The following is a 20,327-nucleotide window of genomic DNA, read 5'->3' on the forward strand; positions in this document are numbered from 1 at the left end:
TGTGATGACTCTGCGGTGATTCACTCGCCTTTGGAAGTTACAGCTTACTGATGCCACGCAGCTTTTCTCGCCGGGTGCTGTATTTACTCGACAGTGAGCGTGGGGCTCGGCCTGTGTGCAGGTTGGGTCACGCTTTGTAGGAATGGCTTGCGTGAGCCTAAAAATCACAGCCGTGGTGTGAGCACAGCTTTGGAAGTTCCTTGCAATGACTTCTGAGGTCGCTGCACGACTTCTTTGTGGTTTAGGGTTACTCCTGATCGAACTATTCTGTTTGAATACTTTTTATTTCAAATAACGTTCTTTATTCTCGAGCTATCAACTGTAATTTTGATCAAGTTCCATTACCGAATTTCTTTTGTACACAAACCACAGTATCGCTGGTGTGTAAATTACAGGGCTTGATACATTCAGGGGCGTACCACAGGTCCCTGCATCCGCATCTTTCTGGTGCCCCCGGCACCATCAAGAGTATGAATGTCTGTGACGGATGGCAGTCTCGGGGGCCCCTCGAAACTTTATGCAGTCGACCAATCATTTTATGATGCACCACTGGATTCATTGTAGGTGCCGATTAAGTGCAGTCGGGAAAAAGTGTAATTTACTATCACAGATCCGTTGGACTAAAGCAGGATTTGCAGAATTTCTCAATTTTAAATTCTCCTATCCAACATTGGAAAATGAACCTTTGTAGGATACTAGTGGGAAAAAATAAGTTCCCTGGGGCGGCAAGGGACAGCCTTTGAGACTGCTGGGGACACCCACAAAGGAACTTTGTGAGCAGTCTCAAACATTCCCATCGCCCATACCCACCCTCGATGCATATGTACAGTTGCCAAAAGAAAGATTGGAGTAGGTGTGCGTTTAGGGTGTAACAGTCTCATAGCACACAATATATGAGGCATAGCGTCTCCTTAAGACAAAAAATCCCTTTTTAGGGTCGAGTGCAAAGCGCTCTGTCCCTGGTGTAATCTCTCTATGGGCTTGTAACCACGCCCATCAGTTTGGTTGGTTCGTGGGCTTTTCTTTTAAAATTTGCTTGATTTCTTTAGTGAAAGGCATGCATACGTCATGCCTCTTCCAGTGTTTAGCCTGCCTCGGGCGCACCAGCCAACTACTAAAAACATACGAGGCTTCATGTTTTCAGTATGGTTTCTGCATTACTTTTTCTCTTTATTTCGTAGGCAGCGCAATCTCGCTGGGCAGTAGTAGAGCGCTTTGCATGACATCGACCCTGTTACATGGATATTTGCACTTTTGCCGGTCAAATGGATAATTGAACTTTTGCTATTTACATGGTTAATTGCACTTTTGCGGATACGTTTTTCTGCGAGTGAACTTCTGCTTCCTTTTGTGGGCTTGCTTTGCGGTCATGGCAGCCATCGGCTCGCTTATGTGAAACCGTTTTACTTTTCAGTTTATGTGGCAAGAAAAGTCAGGTTAGGAGTTTACAACACTAATAGCTCTAACTCGAGCAAACGTGAGACCTATTGCATTGCAAACGCTTGTTAGTATTTTGCAGCTGCATTTGTATAGAGTCTTGTCAAGGTCCCATTGCACTTCTGGGTAAACATTTAAGAATCTACTCAATGTTTATTAAAATAAAAACTCAATGAGGAAAATTAGGCAACCGGCATTCACCCGATCCTTAAAACAGGATTGTCCCTGTACAGACAATTTACACGATGAAACTAAGGTTTAACTGAATTAATCATTGGTTTGCTCTTTTTTTGTGGCTGAGATTCGGTGTGTCAGGTAGCTTCTACCCATGGCTTGTAAGAATGACCCTACAACAATAAATCACCAGACAGTCGAGGCCGTGTGGAGTAACAAAACGTAAGAAGTATGTCTAGAGTGTACTTTTATTCAAAGGGCGTCTTGGCTCTATTGACGGGTGGCGAGTACCTTGTACTGCTCATTTTATCGACCTCAGAAGAATAAAAGGCTGAGAGGATCAGCATGGATTTGTTATCACTCTTCTACAGATTTCAATGTGTTCCTCAGTCGCTTCGCTTTCCAGTAATGTCTTAATTCAGAAACTTGACACTGGTGCCTAACAAGAAAGAAAAAAAACATTTGCGCCAGTATGAGCACCTTTTCAGTGAGATTCATGGCAGCAGTATTGGATTAATGATTTCATGACATTCCTACTGTATTTAAATACCGAGAAACACAAAAGTACACTTTTTTTGGTTTATTTATTTTTACAAATGTGATAAACGGAAGTAAGCTTGTGACCGTTATTTTCAGGACATACGCTGCAAAAACTATGCAAAATAAATGTTTCCGTTGTATTTTTTTTTTAAAGAGCTATTTGTATACCAGGATGTTTTAATAAAGTCTTAAACAAAATAACTATTTTTAGCGATGGATGTGTTCTATATGTTTAGAAAAGGCGCCGCAACCCATTTGTTTCGTTTGTGTCCCGGTGCAATCAACAGTTTTCTGAAAGGAATGCAGTAGTATTTATGCATTTATGCCCCCTGTCTGGACGCAGACCTACAGGTTAGACGCCTAAAGCAACCGATGCCCTTTCGGGTTTATCTATGCTTTCTCATCTACGGCTTTTACGACCTGTAATCAAGTAGCGTTTTTTTTTTTTTTTTTTTTTTTTTTTTTTACTTTTAGGTATGTCTTCGACTTAACACATAGCCCTTAGTATATCTGATCCCAGGCGCTCCGGAGCTACCTACAAGTATTCTATTATAAAAACAAATAAATAGAAAAATAAAGGTATTTGTTCCAGCTCATATTTCATAGGCAGCAAAATTGTTTTTTTTTTCTCGCTACTTAATAGTCTCTATAGTTGTCAAATGCCGTGTGTGACACTTTGTGTGCTGGGTGGTTTAAACCCTGCAGTTCTAGGGATACATGTAAAATTGCAAGGCCCGGAACACACACTGCTGAGGGCAAAAGGACCAGACCTGGCTGACGGTCTAGCACGACATGGCAACGAAGGTCCTTGTAATATGAGCTGGAGGGCATGAGTTGGAGGGCATGGGCTGGGGCATCCCTTCTTCATGCCCTGGTTGGCGCATCTGAACAGCTGCAGAGGGCTAGTGATCACTAGTTGTCGCGCTCTGGTGTGACAAGTGATTCAGTGGCCACATTTCATCGCACCAGCAGTGCGATGCAACATCTGAAACCAGCAATGAAGTCACAATGGGTCATGTGAGAGGAATGTTGGTTCTGCCTCCGTTTCAGGAGTTGGGCTCCTCTTACAGGCACCTGCTGCGAAGACAAAACATTAACAAAGTGGAAGCCTGCTGCAGAGTTAACCCGGGGGACCCAGCAGATGTCAGATGGGAGAGGGCAGCTGAGGCATGACTGCAGTTTCATAGCTGGTGCTCTGCAGTCTTGGAAACGAAAACAATTCTAGTCTTTGGTAGGCCACACTGGTAAGATCCAATATCTGACAATAAATTAAAACATCATAAAACATTGAAATGTATTGTGAGGAAACACATATCAGTGGTAGTGCAGAATCACAGACACTGTCAGTGTGTTATTTACACGTTCTCCTATAAGAAAGAAGGTCCCTACAGCATCCATTTCAGGACATCCTCACTCCTCATCCCTACTTTTCAACCCTGCTTTTCATCCATCATCCCTACTTCTCATCCGTCATGCCTACTTCTCATCCATCGTCCTGCTTCTCTTCCAGTATCCCTATTCCTCATCCATCATCCCTGCTTCTCTTTCAGTATCCCTACTTTTCATCCACCATCCCTTCTTCTCTTCCATCATCCCTTCTTCTCATCCATCATCTCTTCTTCTCATCCATCATCCCTTCTTCTCATCCATCATCCCTTCTTCTCATCCATCATCCCTATTTCTCATCCATCATCCATCCCATCCATCATTCGTACTTCTCATCCATCATCTCTACTCCTCATCCCTACTATTCATCCATCATCCCTACTTCTCATTCATCATCCCTACTTCTCATCCTTACGTCTCATCCATCATCCCTGCTTCTCTTCCATCAAACATCATCCCTACTTCTCATCCATCATACATCACACCTGCTTCTCATCCCTGCTTCCCATCCCCGCTTCTCATCCCTACTATTCATCCATCATCCCTACTTCTCTTCCATCATCCCTACTTCTCATCCCTGCTTCTCTTCTATCCTTCCTATTTCTCATCCCTGCTTCTCATGCATACTTCTCATTTATCTTCCATCATTCCTATTTCTCATACCTCATCCATCATCCTTATTCCTCATCCATACCAACACATTTTCAGTTTTGTGAAACACACCTTCACACTGATGGTTGTCAACAGCCAATCAGAGTTATGAGAGAGGCCTGCATACTATTTCACAGAAAAGCAGCCTTCTCATTGCATGTTCTAGGTAAAGACGGAGGAGAGGAAATGCAAGTGTTTGGTTCCAGTGAATTCAAGGCTGTACAACTTGATCGATGAGAAGTAGGGATGATGTATGAGAAGTAGGGACGATGGATGAGAAGCAGAGATGAGGAGTGGGGAATGAGGATGTCCTAAAATGGATGCTGTATAAGAAAGAAGGTCCCATATAAAGATAATCTTCATTATATATTCAGTGTGGGCAGGTTGGCGTTTTCTTTCACTGGTTAGGTAAGCAAGCAGAGTCCCGAAAACTTTCTGCTAATTATCCAAGGGCGTTCTGCTGTGTTCTCTCCTGTTCCTTTCACACATTCCGGTAAGCTTTTTGACTCCGGATAACTTCTTAAAGCAGGGGCGCCGTTGTTGGATCACAAGGTCTGAATCTGCTCCAGATTTTCAGAATTTCCATATGAGATTCTTTTGCATAAATTAAATGTACATGTAAATCATTTATAAACGTGGGGTTTACCCTTCAAATGTGCCATATTTGGACTTTTATGCCTTCACTGATTTGATTTTTTTTTTTTTTTGGGCGTGACTTTTGTTTTAAATCGTTGACCCCAGCATCTTCCTTCTGTCTGGAGGCAGCTATATATCTTTTTTTGGAAAATACTTGAAAAAGTTGGTAGCAGAAGTGTCCAGTATTTTTTATCACGTTTTTTTTTCTTCTTTTTTCTTCCAACAGCAAATGTCACATGCAGACATCTTTTATCATGAAATTATTTTTAGCATTCAGTACAAATTATTTTGCAGAAACGATTCAACTGATCAGTCCATTCTTTCTTTCAGTGTCCACAGACCAAGCACAATACTAAGCAAACCTAGGCAGAGCCAATATGCCCGGTAGCATGACTTTTAGCTTTGGCAGCACTTGTTTTGTCATGGTTTTTGTAAAATTTTCTTGATGGGAACTGCCTGGCCTTTGCCAGTAAAAAATAATAAAAAATAATGGCTAAAGGCTTAATGCTTTGCGTCAAAAACGCACATTGCTATAGTAATAGCGGGTGCTTAAGAGAACTTCTTTGTGTGTGGATGTGCTCCTTGTGAAACAGCTGCATGCCGTCATAGTGAAGCCAGCCAATGGCTGAAGTGGTTATCAGTTATAGTTCTTTGTCACAAGGTGATGTGGAATGAAGAGAGATGGTTAACTCCTTAAGCGTGGCACTAAGTACAAACGCTACAGCGGCTATAATCTTCTAAATTAGTACCTAGTAAATTGTGGAAATTACCACCGTTTAAACTCAAACTAGCTCGTTTGCAGCCCGGCTTGCCCAGAGTCTGCAGAACGTCTGAGGCGCTCCACTTTGCAAACTAGTGTTTTTGATTTTTACTGTGTGTGTGCATCAAATATGTCCCCTTAAGGTTTTTGACAACTGTTTTTGTTTTTTCAGTAATGTTTCTCTGACATATTGTATGTGCCTTCCGTTTGTGTCTGCTGTGCAGTAAGTGTGTCAAGGTTCCCTCAATTTACAGGAGTCGTTTGTGTCCAGCCACTCGTGAGCCAGTGTTTTTAATTGCTATTTAAGGTACAGCTTGCCCATGGGCAGTGTTGGCAGTAAATACATCTTTGTAGAGGGGAGCTGAGAGGTTGGATTAGTGTAGGGTAACCTTGCCTTTTATGCTGCTGATTTATATGTTTATGGTTTATCTGGTGCAGATTAGGCTCCTCGTGTCGGCGAGAGAAGAGATTTTAAAATAGACTTTACATGAACAATTAAAGTAAAACCAATATGAAACCTTATCGGAATTGCGCCGTCCCTCGATTACACCGTCCCAGTAATGCACCTGTTCTCCTGGTCCCCTCATTTACGCAGAGGGCAAAGGTTAGCCGGTGGGGAGGGCTTTGGCAAATTGGAATCCTTCATGCATGCATGTCATCGGAGCTCCTGTGAAGTCCTGTTTGACAGACGGGGTAGTCTGCCTCCTGACAGGCCCACACCAAAGCAAGGCGGGACCTCTGAGTGGCAGCTGTGGCCATCTTTGTGTGGGTGCGGGCAGCAGCTGCAATAGCCCCTCGGTAGCCGGAATGCAGGGAATGTCGCCCCCAAGGCGACCCGAGGGACATGCTGGCATATCTTTGTGTCACTGTCGTATGTTCTTCGTCGCTGTAGTACTTACTTGAAGGCACGTTCAGTAGGGATTCATGGGACTGGACGGGCTGTCTAAACAAAGTACTGGCGCTCAGCAGTCTGGTATTAAATGTGATTATATCTGTATATTTAGTTTTTATTTTTAATATTTATATGCTTTTCATTTTACATGCACAAACTCATCTATTTAATTTTGGAAAAAAACTTCTTTAAAATTGCTGCCACATGGAATATAAATAAAAAATATAGGGCCAAAGATGAGCCTTGCCTGAACAATTTATTTGTCTACAAACAACATTTTGGACAATACAATATGTTTCATTTTTAAATGTATTTTGATTGGGAGCGCTACACAACAGCATTACTGCAGTAGACATTAAAGGTTCAAAAAAATGCATGATAAACATCTTAAGATGCATACACATTTTGATATTAACACAAATTGCAAAACTGATAAAACAAATATATTCTCACTTGCATTTGAAACAAACATACTTCTGGGAAGTTGAAAATGACGTATATAGGGCTCAGACAGTGAAAAGGTAATTTAATCTTATTCAATCTACCTGATTCTGCATCACCAAAGTAAGTATTAATATTCCTGCAATGCATCCTGCACACCTAGGAGTCCTGTACATTTTTAGGGTATTGGGAGGGATGCACAAATGCATACATCATATTTAAATTTACATCGTTGAATTCAGCAATTACATTTCACATTCTTAAGTGTATTTTATGTGCTTCTGTTTCTAGGCACAAAGTGATTTTCCTAAGATCTCAGGAGTTTAAAACATGTGAACACCAGGATTTGAATCCAAGTTCCCAGTATATCCAATAGTTGAACGGTTTGCAGATGATCATGGAGAAGAAATTGCTTTGGCCATACTGCCTTGCATGTTTGTTGATTACAATTTGTATAACAAATGGCACTATTGAGTTTGCCAGTCAGAAGCAACTAACATCGTGCCAGTGCAAGGGGTGTCTTTATGTATGAATATATTTCTATACCGCAAACCTACCCAAAAATTAGGGTAGAGATGTGCAGGGTCTAAGGCAAGCATAAAGTCAGTATGTGATAGGAGAGGGAGCTGGACTATGGACTGTTAATTGATTGTGATGTAGTGTTCTTCCAAGAGGTGAATCTTCAATTGTTTGTTAAATTGGAGTAGTGTTGGTGCAATCCTGATGGGTCCGGGGATATTCCATATCCAGGGTGCATAGATGGAAAATGCCTGCTGCCTTGTTTTTCCTTTTTGTCCGAGCTTCAGTCTGATAGTGTCCCGGCTGCAGGTGTGCCAAGAACTACCAAAGATGGTGAGCATGCCTACACAGTGGTGAAGGTCATGATGGCTTTGTAAGTGATGCAGCTGGTCTTGCAGTTGGTGTGGACCAGCCAAGGGGAGCCAGTGGAGTTCCATCAGGAAGGGGGTGATGTGGTAATATTTTTGTGCTACGGCATGTAAGATGCCCTTAAAGGGGGGTACCAATGTGAAATCTGGAGCAGGAGTTACCACAGTCTGTCCATTTTAATATCATGTGTTGTATAAATCCACCCTAAAGTCACCATGTTTGACTGCAGATGAAGTTTAATTTTGCAAAAATGTTTTGAGCATTTGATGAAGAGTGGAGTTTAAGCATTCTATGGGGAAGAATGCATATCTGTTAAGCGTGTTATTTTGTTTCCATAGTAATGTGCTGCCAACTGTTTCCTTGATTGAATTTCATTAGTGAGCCTGGCTCTGCAAGTGTGCTTTTGTCCGCCGCTCACTCCACACTCTCCTTTTCTGAGAATGCCCAACCCAACGGCATGCTTAAGAGTTTCACTTCTATTGGCGAGTCACAGGCCATGTAAACAAAGCTGTTATCACCGGTTTGCAAATGCCTGGCTTCCTTGAAGAGGCTGCTACTGAAAACAGATTAACACTCCAGCCTTGGAGGGCTACTGTTGGCTCCAGTCTGGCATTTGGAAGATGTTGTTGTGCTGCAACCCAAACAGAGCCAGACTGAGGCCCGAAACTAACCCTAGCAATATTGTCAGGAGTGGCTTGCGGTGCTTTTCAGGGGCGGGTGGCACGTGGGGTGGGGGGAAAGCAACACAGTGCCGGGCTGGAGAGAGCACAGTGCGCATGTGTGTTTGGCCGGCCCGAGATGGCAGGCCAAACATAAGTGCTTGACACAGCCCGTGGCCCCGCCCAATTTACAACAAAACAATAATAAACATAGTTTATTATCGTTTGGGTGTAAAAGTTTTGCAACAACTGCTGCTGGTGGGGAAGTGACGCTCCTCTGCCCTAGCGGCGGAGCAGCGCCTGAAATTGGTCGCTGGAATGTTGCATATGGGTTTTGTGGTGGGTCAAGTCAGCCCATACAGGGGCGTAGCTTCCATTGGGTCATCTGGTGCAGTGGCCTGAGGGTCCCACTGAAGCTTGGTTATTGCTGTGTTGTATAATTCAAACAGCAGCCACGGAGACAGTTTTCTTCCTCGCATTAGGGTCCATGACACACTGGCTATGCAACTGAGTCCATCCAACTTTAGAAGCAGCTTCCTAGCCTGCAACCGACTTGGGGAACATCAGTGACACAATGGCCTGTTCGGCCCTGAACCCAATGTCTGAGGAACTGCTTAGTGTCCAGTGTCTCAGGGCTGTTTAGTTCATGCTGTTAATGCTGTATCTTATGCAAGATGTCCAACAAGGGCACCAGAGTCCCTAAAGGAAGCAAAGATATTTGCACCCCAACCCCTCCCATTGTACAGCAAAATACAGCCACTCATTAGGGCCTGATATCATTTATTTTGCTGCATTGGTGATAGCTACTCTCAATGTCCATTTTCTGGGTGCCACTCGCTAGATGTGCCTTCCCTGATGTCTCACCGGATTCCAGTGTCTGAGGATCATGTATTTTGTGGAGTGTTTGAGGGCAATATCCTTTTATCGGTGTCTCTGCATAGTGCTCTTTGCTGTAACTCCTTTTTCTGAGCTGAGGGTCGTGCCAGAACTATGCGTCCTTCCTAGGGCGTTTTGTGTCCGAGTGTTGCTCTTTTGGAGAGGATCTAGTCATTTGTGGGGTGTAAATTTCTAAATGTTACTCGGTGTGTTATTGTCTGAGGGTTGTCTCATTTGCACAGTAGGGTATCATTTGCTGGTTGTCTTTTACGGTTTGTCTTTTGATGGGTGTCCTGTGTCTGAGGGTTTTGGTTGTATGTTGGGTTGATCTAATTTCATTGTGGCATGCCCTTAGCTTGGCAGCACTTGCTGTGTACCCAGTGTTTGAAGGCAGTGGCCTATACCCGGTGTCCTTCGACGCTTGCACGTTGTCGGCTGTTCTCTGTTAGTTGTCCTGTATTTTATCTGGGAGTTGTCCTGCGCCTGTGGGTGTGCCCCTTTGTGTGTCCGCCGCTTCAGGGCCTTTGTTGAGTGCAGGGTGTCCTCGCATGGCACATTCCTTTGCCGCTGAAGTAGTACCGGCAAGGGGCACTTGGCGACAAAAATAAAACCTCTCCTTGACCTAAAGAGAGTGATCCAAGCGCGGTGGAATGTGGAGAGAGCCCCGCACAATGGCCGCTCATTACTCGGAGCCTTGTCATCTAGCCGTGAAGGCACTCGTTTGAAGAGTAAAATTGGCATCTCTTTAGAAAAGTGCACGCCTACAGCTTTAGCGTGTCTTGATTTGGGGGCAAGTTGGGATTTAAATGGCTGAAAAGATGATGCTGTTGCTCTGAGGGTGTGGATGCAAGACGTTGAAGAATGCGCTTGTTTACGCTACCAAAGAGAACTCGAAAATGCCCCGAAACTGCTGCAAGTGTTTTCCTTTTACGTGTTGAGATACTTAAAACGTATTTATCAATTTGCCCCATGTAATAATAGCTACTTTCTGCAAGTACTGTGTTTTTCGGCAGCAGATGAAGAATGCTGTAACTCGAAGGCCCAAATGAATAATAATGAGAGCTTAAGTGCTATTGGCTGGAAAAAAAAACAACACTGGCTGAAAGTTACCGTCAATCAAGACATGTAACCACTTAACAGCTGTATTCATGTCCGCATTTAACTACGGTTAAACAACAAAAATAAGAAACGTGTCTTGCTGGGACATAAGAATCTAAAAATACGTAACTGAAAAACAATTGCTAAATAATGAAAATGTGTCCTAGAAAACAAATGAGCTATTTCGGTGAATTTGAAAAAGCAGAGCATTGCAATGTTTGTTCGAACATTGTACGAAAGAACGTAAACTAATTGTATAAGTCAGAAGAACAATCGCATTCTCGGGTATAATTGAATATATATATATATATATATATGTGTGTGTGTGTGTTTTTTTTTAATAGTCCTTATAAAATACAGGAGCAGACTAAATAATTCAAATTAAATATATTTAATTTGTTTTGGAAGTAAAATCCACTGAAAAGGAACGACGACATAAGTCTTTTTCTGAAATTTGAGTATTAATGAGTTCTACTGTGGATAAAGTTCACACTTGCTTTGTACAGGGTTAGCAATGTGAGCATCATGAGGTGAAGCACAGCTCAGGGGCTTTTTGATGCGACTGGACAAGGCATGCCTTAGCCAAATTTCCTTTCTGCTGAAAACCAGCGATGCTCGGTGGTATCTCCTACTTGTAGCAGCTGTTGGGCTCCCTACAGAATTGAACACCCTCTACTGCTATTTATTTGGCACTGAATCTGCCCAGAGGTCACTCCCCTTCAAAAACCAGAAGCCCCCTATTTGAAGAAAGACTAGGAGAGAAATGAGGGCTGCTCTGACCTGATGGGACCTTTTTGTTAGGCTGAGCGCACAAGCGCTCTGACGTGTTGCAATGTATTTGTGGGCTTTTAACCACGCCCACCGCACGTCCATCACTATCCCTCAGTCGTGGGCTTGCCTTTCAAAAACACTTTGTTCTCATTGGTAAATGCTGCACGTTTGTCCCTCCTTAGGACACTTTTGGTACTGCCTTGGCCATCAACCCAGTTACATTGGAAAATTGCATGTTTGCCGATACTTTCGACTGCAAACAGCCTTTTTTTTTCCTTTTGTGCCTCTCCTTAGCTCTCACGCTCATGTCAGCTGTGGCACTTTGAATTGGCTTGTGTATGTCAACTGTTTTAATTTTCATTGTCAATTTAAGTGACAAGAAAAGTCCAGCTAGGAATTTACAATGCTAATAGTTCTAACTTGAGGAAATGCGAGACCCATTGCATTGAAAATGTTTGTCATTTATTGTACTGAAGAAATAACTTATAGTTCAATGTTATAAATGTAGCTAGATTTAATGTAACCATGGGGAAAGATTGAATGATTGAAGATTATTTTTTTTAGGTGGTAAAGAGTATTGGTAGCTTTTTTGAGCAAGGTAGAAAAGGCTAAAAAGGCATAACGCTTCCTTATTGAGAAAATAGTACAAGTAGTCCATCTAGAAGGCACATATTTGATTACTCATAGTTGTGAATGCACTTAGGAGAAGGATCAGCCTGGGAGTCTGGTGGAATTTGATTTAAAATGTGGTTGGACGTCACCACTGATTAAAGGGATTGCAATGGCGAAATCAGCCGACTAGATATTGTGTGGGTTTATTAACACAAGAGTGAAAAGTTATATGCTTAAAATGGGTCACAAGTTTTGCAAAAATGTGCATTACCATTTTTCATTTTTTCCTCCACCGTATAGGTATTTCTCTTAGTGAGAAACGACTTTCCATAGATCACCATTGTTTTATTGGTTGCATCAACTTTCCACTGTATTCCTGAAAACAGACTTAGTCCAACTTTTTTGTGATAGAAGTACAAGTATTTCCATGATGGGATAAGCCATTAAAATACGTTTATGAATACTCCAAAAATTCTTGCCTTGTGGAGATTTTGTCCATTTTTGCATTGCTGCCCTCTCCTGCCGCAGACACTATTTTTGCTCCCATCAAAACCTACAATTTCTATTGTGAAAAACCTGGCACATTATCAGATTAGATACCTTTTAGAAGTTCCACGTTTGGGTGCAAATTCCTGCAAAGTCTGTAAGTCAGGATTTAGAAAAGTTCACAATGATTTTTCCATTTTTTTCTAATGAGTTGAACTTGAATGCATAAAACAGATTACAAAATCATATCCACATTGTATATGATTGATAATAAACTTGTGTCTGAGTACTATCACAAGATAACATTTGAATTGCTGCATAGTGGCTATGGAAGTGAATTAGATGTTCTTTCTTAATTGGTCAGATGTCTGTGAATTTAAATATTTTCTAATGGTTTGGTACAATAATGTTGACAATCTTGTTAGTGATCACCAGTCATTTCTTTAAATTGCAGTGATTAAGAATATTAAATTCTGGTACTGATTTACCTTTGTGTTCCAGTATTCTACCACTGCTCTTGATAGTGGTCGGGCATTTGTTTTCAGTAGTAAAGGTATATTATGTGTCCGGCGCGTGTACGTCTTACTTGACCCTTCATAGTGATTCCTTACAAGTGTGACAGAACTTGCTGTTGGTGCTACAAGGGGTTTTGATGTTTTCTACCTCTTTACAGTAATTGACTTATTATGGACTCTGACAGCTCCTTTGAGGGAGTCAGTGGACAATGGCATCAAGTGTTTTCTATGTTAGACATGATTTGGTTGCTGTGTTCTACAACAAATGTTAATTTATCATGTAATTTCACCACTGTCTTTGTGTTGGGTAGTGTAACAAAATGGATTCATGCCATTTTAAATCGGTGTACTTGTTTGAAAAAATTAATTTCAGAGAAATCTTTTCAATGAAAAACATTTTATTGAAAAGTCAGTGCTTGCTATACCTTACACTGTACTGTAGATTTTAATGGTCAATTTGGTTGAAAATAGTTTTAATTGAAAAGCTGCATTCATTCTCCTTTAATCACTTTTCTCAATAATTTTGTGTGTTTATCTAATTCTTCAATATTATCTCCAAACGTAAACCTGCTCCTAACTATATCCCTTAATCTAACCAAAGATGCTAGCCCAAACCCTACTCCTAAATCTTCATGAAACGTTCCTAATAACTGTTAAACTGAGACTAAACCCGACACTAACTCTCACCTTGATTCTCAGAGTTACCCTAACAATAGTCTCACCAAGGCTAACTTTTACCCAGACCTATTCCTAAATGTCACCCCTGCCTTAAGCCTAGTCATTACACAGACGTTTATACTAACCCTAAATTAAACCACAGCCTTAACCCAAATCTTTACCCTTTCCTATCTTTCATTGTGCCAGTTTCCAGAACCTGTTTTCTCTGTTTTTGTTTTTCAAGGAAAGGTTTTTCAATTAAATGTTCCAATTGAAATGTATTCTACGTGCACTTTACTGGGATGAAATGATAGTACATCAACATAACAGGAGGCAGTAGAGCTGCTGCATAGACTAGGAATTGCTTGGTGCTGAAAGAAGTGAAATGTGCTCCTCACTTCAAACACTTCTTTGTGGTTAAGAAGGAGGCTAATTGTACTCATTACATCATATATTTAACACCAAACTTCTTTTTGAGGTGTATGATGATGTTGTCTGGTTTATTTGTACTCTTGACCTAAGGTCCAGGAGATTTAAGGCCATACTAATGGTTTATCTCAAGTTCCTGGATAGGATCTTTGGCTTCAGAGGCTTACTCAAAGATCTCGTGCTTTAGTGAGTTGTGGGTCCTTGTGATATTTTCTTTCCAGTGGTGGGACTTCCTGCAGTGCAGAAAATGCCCCATTTTAGGGTTTGGATTAAGGTGCAGTTCTTCATCTCTTGCATTTTTATTCTCTTTCTGCACATTAAAAATATTATTCCAGGTGGAGAAATCCCTTACCCAATACCTCTTTGAAGAATGAGAAATGTGTTGGCACATTCCGACTTCAAAGCCACACTTATCCAAACATTTTTCAAGTGATTTGAAGTGTGGACTTCTGCTGAATTACTTAATGAACATTTGTGAGTTCCCAACATTTCCATGGACCGCTCCAGCCCCGAGCATGGCACAACCATTTCCCCACCCCTTTAGTATAATCAAGATAGTCGAAATCGGCTAACCTTGCTGATTTCTCACTATCTTCAGTGAATTTTAGAGTAATAAATTTGGGAATTCCGATTTTTAATAACAGTTTTTCTGACCACCGGTTACACATCCAGCAGGCAAAAATCTTGTGAATAGTGTCCCAAAAATCTCCTAAGTTATTATTATTTTTTTTTTCATTTTTACTCTGTGCCGTCAATCTTTCCTCACCTAATGCAAGGAATTAGGGAAATTTAAGTCAAAAGGAAAATAGTTATCAGTGCCTTGACATAGGGCAAAAGTGTTCCCCATGGCCCTTTCCAACTGCATCTGAGTTGAAAGTGCTTTATATTTAAATATGTGGAGTAATAAGCCATAGAACAGCCCATGGCAACGGAGAATTAGTACTGAATGCCTAATTTGTAAAATATGTGCATTTGTCCAAAGATTTTGAGGAGACTGCTGCCGAATGTTGCAGTTGCCGAATAGCCGGGCTGTCTAGTTTTGGTTCCACCTCATGCCCCTTTCATCCACGACCATAAGCTACATTCCTTTTTTGTCTGAAGTTTGCTGGTTCTTTCTCATCCCTGCTTTCTCTTTGTCACTCTTTTCACATCTTTCTCTTCCCCCTCCCATTTTGTTTTTCTGCCTTTCTATTGCTTTTTCTGGGTTTCAGTATGTTGACGGAAAATAAATGCCGGACCCCAAAAATGAGGGCCGGTGGACCCCGCCTGAAACCACCGGCACAAATTAAGCACTGCTAATACAGGGACCGAATAACATAGGAGCCTTATCTCCGGTAGTTGTTTATAGGCAGATAGCCTATCAGTTTTTATTACTGCTGTAGCAGTGGAATTGCGTATATTCCAATTACTTATGGAAGACTTGTTTGTAGATTACAAATCAGCTAATATAAGTATATCTGCACATGCTGAAGGGAACTCTTCTGCAGCCAAGTGAGACCTCACTGATAACACAGGCGCTCTAATTAAAATTGAGTTTATAATTCTCCTGCCTCCTAGATCCGATATTCCAGCAGCCTGCTGGAGTTAAGAGCTGAGGTTGTACTTACATCTGTGGCTTGCAGGAAGACTGTCTTCAGCCCTTGCTTGGCTCAAGTTGCTGTTATGCATGGAGTTTAAGGGGGTGCTGTATGGGTTTTAGGAAAATGGGAAGGGCTGATGCATCATACCTGATAATTACAACACAATTAAATAGCTGAAGTGCTTGTAATCTCATGTAACATGTTCAGACACTGGTTTGTTGGATATTCTGTTTGATGTTTTAACTTATTTTATCCGTACAAAACTCAGACTTCTCGTTTGGACCTGAAGGCAGTGTCCATGCCAGATTTTCAGGACTTCCATGTAAGATGCTTTTCTAAATTTAGAATACGATAAAAAGAACTCTTGCATTTGGTGGTTCATGGTTATTATGAAAATCTGACATGGCATCTGTTCATGTAGACCTTGGACGACATCGCAGATTTATGAATTGTTGAAACTGGGGCTTCCTGGCTCGTTTGGAAAGAGGTCCCTCTAACGTTAACCTGGGTCATGAGGTAGCCTCGCTGTCTGCACCTTGTGCCCGCCACTAGTCTCATCTACTCCAAAGTCTGCTTCCAAAGTGGTATGTCCAGTCCCCAAAGACCATCCCCTCTTTTCGAATACAGGCTCACTATTTGCCCATTGAAAACCACCATCTGATGTACAGGGGCGACTAAGAGGGCGGACCTTGTTCAGTGTAAGTGCGGCCCACTCCCGTGAGTATGACGCTGTCCCATTAGAAGATTCTAGCTTGTGTTCTTTTGCAGTTATTTCATGTGTATCATTGGTTAGAATCGTTTGCTTGACAACAGGTGATATTTAATTACATTTATGGTTTCCCAGATTCTTATTCAGTGCCTTATTGTGAAATTGGTCACACCTCCTTATGTGGGACTGTTCTAGTCCACGTGTAGCTGAACTGACCTGATGTCTTACTTTCCCTTTGCATCCTCCTCTTATCAGGTTGTTGAATGTGAATCATTTTCTTAAAAAATTATCCTGTATTGTCTTCTAATTTAGGTGTTCTTATTTTTATGTGAAGCTTTTTATATAAACATACATGTTCTGAATTTTGTACCCACTGAAATTTTGTCAAAAACTTTTCCTTGCTTTATTGAGGTTAGAATGTGAAAAATGTGCTTTGAAGGGGGCTAGACACTGTCTTATTTGTGTCTGAAACTCCAAACTAGAGCATACGATATACTCTAATTTGACAATATTTGTTCTGTTGATTTTGACAAACATTTTTGATACCTGTTAATAATCGACATTTTAATGTTTTCTGTTCTACAGACACTTTTCTCAAAATAAAGTACTAAGTAAATGCAATATTGGCCTAAAGTCACCCGTTTATAAACCACTGAGGTCACAGTGCTTCAACTCTGAGACTTTATTTAATTAGATAATGCATCTACAAGTTGTAATTTTGGCTGTTGTCAATTAAGCAATTGGACTATGCTACCAGAATAGAATGATGTAAAACGAAAACCCAAGCCTAGAACCTTTGGTCCCTGGTCAGGGGCTAATAAAAATTGCCCTATAAAGGATGTTTGTGTTAACATTCTGATTCTGTTGTTAATCCTAGAAGTGCACATACTTAATTAGATTTACTACTGTTAATGGCATGGGAGTAACAGCAAGTTTTCAGTTGTGTGCTTGGATCATTGTAGAACGTTGGTGTTTGGTTGACTTTTATCTTACATTGCTCTTTTCTTTTTGATCCTTAGATGGAGTTCACAGCGTCACAGCATACTGTACCCTTCGGGTAACTATCATCACTGATGACATGTTGACCAACAGCATCACAGTCCGACTGGAAAACATGTCCCAGGAAAGATTCCTCTCTCCTCTTCTGTCACTCTTTGTGGAAGGAGTGGCGACAGTACTGTCTACCACTAAGGATGGAATCTTTGTCTTCAATATCCAAAACGATACTGACGTCAGCACCAACATCTTAAATGTGACTTTCTCTGCATTGCTTCCTGGTGGAGTACGGAATAAGTTTTTTCCATCAGAGGACCTCCAGGAGCAGATCTACCTCAATAGAACTCTTCTAACCATGATCTCCACCCAGCGGGTCCTACCATTTGATGATAATATCTGCCTCCGGGAGCCTTGTGAGAACTACATGAAATGTGTTTCTGTTTTGAAATTCGACAGCTCTGCTCCGTTCATCAGCTCACACACAGTTCTTTTCCGTCCTATCCATCCAATCAATGGATTGAGGTGCAGGTGTCCACCCGGCTTTACTGGTGACTATTGTGAAACAGAGATCGATTTGTGCTACTCCAACCCCTGTGGACGGAATGGTTTGTGTCGAAGTCGAGAGGGTGGATACTCATGTGAATGCCATGAAGAGTTCACAGGTATAGGCACATATAATATTTCTTCTTGTATTTTGAAAGTCAGATGACATTTCAATTGTATCATTCAATCCCCAATTAATGTCATTTTTTTCGGTTTTGCTCTTCTTGGAAAAAATCTTTCATGAACTTTGTTTTTGGATTCCTAAAATGTCCACCACATTTATTTGTTAGATTCAGCCAGATTGCACAAGTCTATGATGTAAGTGATGTTTAGCTGCATATTAAAATAGGAATACAGCTTTTCAGTTTGAACCCCGGCTTTGTTGTTTAGAATTGTATAAATGGATTTAAAGTGTTTATGCCTTTTGGTTATCAAAATGAGTCTTTTAAGGCAATGCGATTGGAAAAGGTTATACCTTCTTCTAGATGAAAAAATTGGCTCAAATATAAATAATGATTTAAATAGTGCATGGCTACTACAAACGGAGTGTCCCAGAGCTAGGTAACAGTGAGCCATTATCCTGCTAAAGCCTATATCCAGGGGCTGCCCATTTATTATGCTGACTTGAGCAACTGTGTTTTAACTTTTTCTGGTATGACCGTTCAGAGGATTCCTGACTAATTGACAAAGGCAGGGCATTCCAACGTTTTGCTGCTAGGAAGTGCCTGGGGGACTGCTGCCAGAAAGGATTTTGCAGATCTTAAGTTCCTCACAAAAACGTAAGGTTTCAGGAACAGACGTATGTAGCGGGGTCCTTAATTTCACATGACCTTATGACAAAAACACAAATTTAAAGGCAAGCTATATTTCCAGTTGCAGCCAATGCAGTTTTACCAAAGTTAACCCAAGGATGATCACCTAGGATTATTCAAAAGCAGCCGTGTTCTGCACCTGCTGAAGCCTCATCAACCGAGATTGGGTTACTCCGAAACAAAGAATGTTACAATAGTCCAGCCTTAAAATATCCAAGGCCTAGACCACTGTCTTCCTAGCTGCCTCAGGAAGAAAGCTGAAGATTTTGCTAAGGACTTTTAGAATCCCAAAACACCTGCCAGCTTGGGCAGTAATCTGGTTATCAAAAGTAAACTTAGCATCAAGCACGGTACCCAGGTTCTTGACTGTTGTTTTGGCGGAAGGCTGAGGACTAAGTGTTTCAGGCCACCAAGCCGAAGACCAGACAGAAGGCAGGTTCCCAAATGTAAGCACTTCTGTCTTCCTAGCGTTAAGCTTAAGGCAGTTCATATTGGTCCATTGGGCCACCTCCACAAGGCAAGACCGTAAACATGCGGCAGACTCAGATTCCCGAGAGTGATGATCAATTGAGAATCATTGGCGTATGAAATAGTATTAAAACTGTGATGCTGGATGAAGTCCGTCAGGTGGGTGCATATAAAGGTTGAATAATTTAGGGCTAAAGGAAGAGCTCTGAGGCACCCCCTGCTGCAATGAAAAAAGTTGAGATTCAGATGGTTTTGTCATCACCTGAAAGGAAGGAGGTTATCCGCTGCAGGACTTTATTCCCGATCTCACATTTCCACAGATGTTCTAGCAGGATATTGTGGACTCTGTACCAAATGGTGTGCTAAGGTCTAAAAGCACCGCTGCTGTTGCGGCCCCATCCGCAATTCGATGAACATTCTCAGAGGTGAGTAATAACGCTGACTGGAAAAACATAAAAAAGTGGAATTCAGTGGAGTAAATACAGATTCTACATGTAATGCCACATTCCCGTTTCATTAACTCAAAATAGCCTGTATTTAATAAGTGTAATAGCACATCTAAAAATTCCCCCTCAGATTAGAAGTGTGGTAAATACTATCCCTGTTCTGCACAGCACCAGATGCAGCATTTGTGCCAAGCATTGTGTAAATCTGCATTTGAAAAAAAATTAAATGAAGGATTAACTAGTGTAAAATGGATGTGCATTCTGGTGGATATGGTAGGACACCCGTGAAAGTGTGGGGGTATTTTATTGCTTATTTGGAACCAGAGAAGCAGACACATTGCTGGTAAGATTTGTTTCATACAAAGGTGATAATAGAGTGGCCTCATCTGTTTGTTAGGGGACATGTTGAATCCCAGCGCCAATCCCCAAATGCAATTCCAAGAAATTGAGCAATATGTGGCTGACTTTGAGACTGAGTATGAATGGGTATTTTTTCATTATTTGAGCTGTCTTATTTGATACACAACCATAATTAAACTTAAAAAGTATACAATACCTGTTGTTACTCAAGTAATACATTCACATTAAATGTTCAAGACTATGTGGGTAATAGGCTAGAATGTCTCAACAATACAGGAGTAATAGAACCTGTGGAGGCAATGAAATGGTTGGCACCAATAGTTGTAAATTGAGAAATCTGCTAATGCATCAATCCTCGAGCTCACAATAGGGCAGTGACCGTCAATAGGTTTCCTCTTCCCAACATTGTTGAGATTGTGACCGCTCTAGCTGGAGTAATGATAATGGCATTTTTGTTGAGAAGGAACAAGACTTTTACCCCAAAAGATTTGAGAGGAACTTTTAT

The 20,327-nt window shown here is 41.3% G+C and overlaps 1 protein-coding gene across 3 annotated transcripts in view; it reads left to right on the plus strand.

The window, feature by feature from the left end:
* Positions 1 to 20,327, plus strand: part of CELSR1 (cadherin EGF LAG seven-pass G-type receptor 1) — a 393,160-nt gene that overhangs the window by 122,977 nt on the left and 249,856 nt on the right. For all 3 annotated transcript variants that reach the window (XM_069229728.1, XM_069229729.1, XM_069229730.1), the window contains exon 2: positions 17,217 to 17,855. In XM_069229728.1, coding sequence (XP_069085829.1) covers positions 17,217 to 17,855 — 639 coding nt within the window. The remainder of the gene's footprint in view (positions 1 to 17,216; positions 17,856 to 20,327) is intronic.

The sequence above is a fragment of the Pleurodeles waltl genome, chromosome 4_1, assembly GCF_031143425.1.
Source record: "Pleurodeles waltl isolate 20211129_DDA chromosome 4_1, aPleWal1.hap1.20221129, whole genome shotgun sequence".
In the NCBI taxonomy this organism is placed as follows: domain Eukaryota; kingdom Metazoa; phylum Chordata; class Amphibia; order Caudata; family Salamandridae; genus Pleurodeles; species Pleurodeles waltl.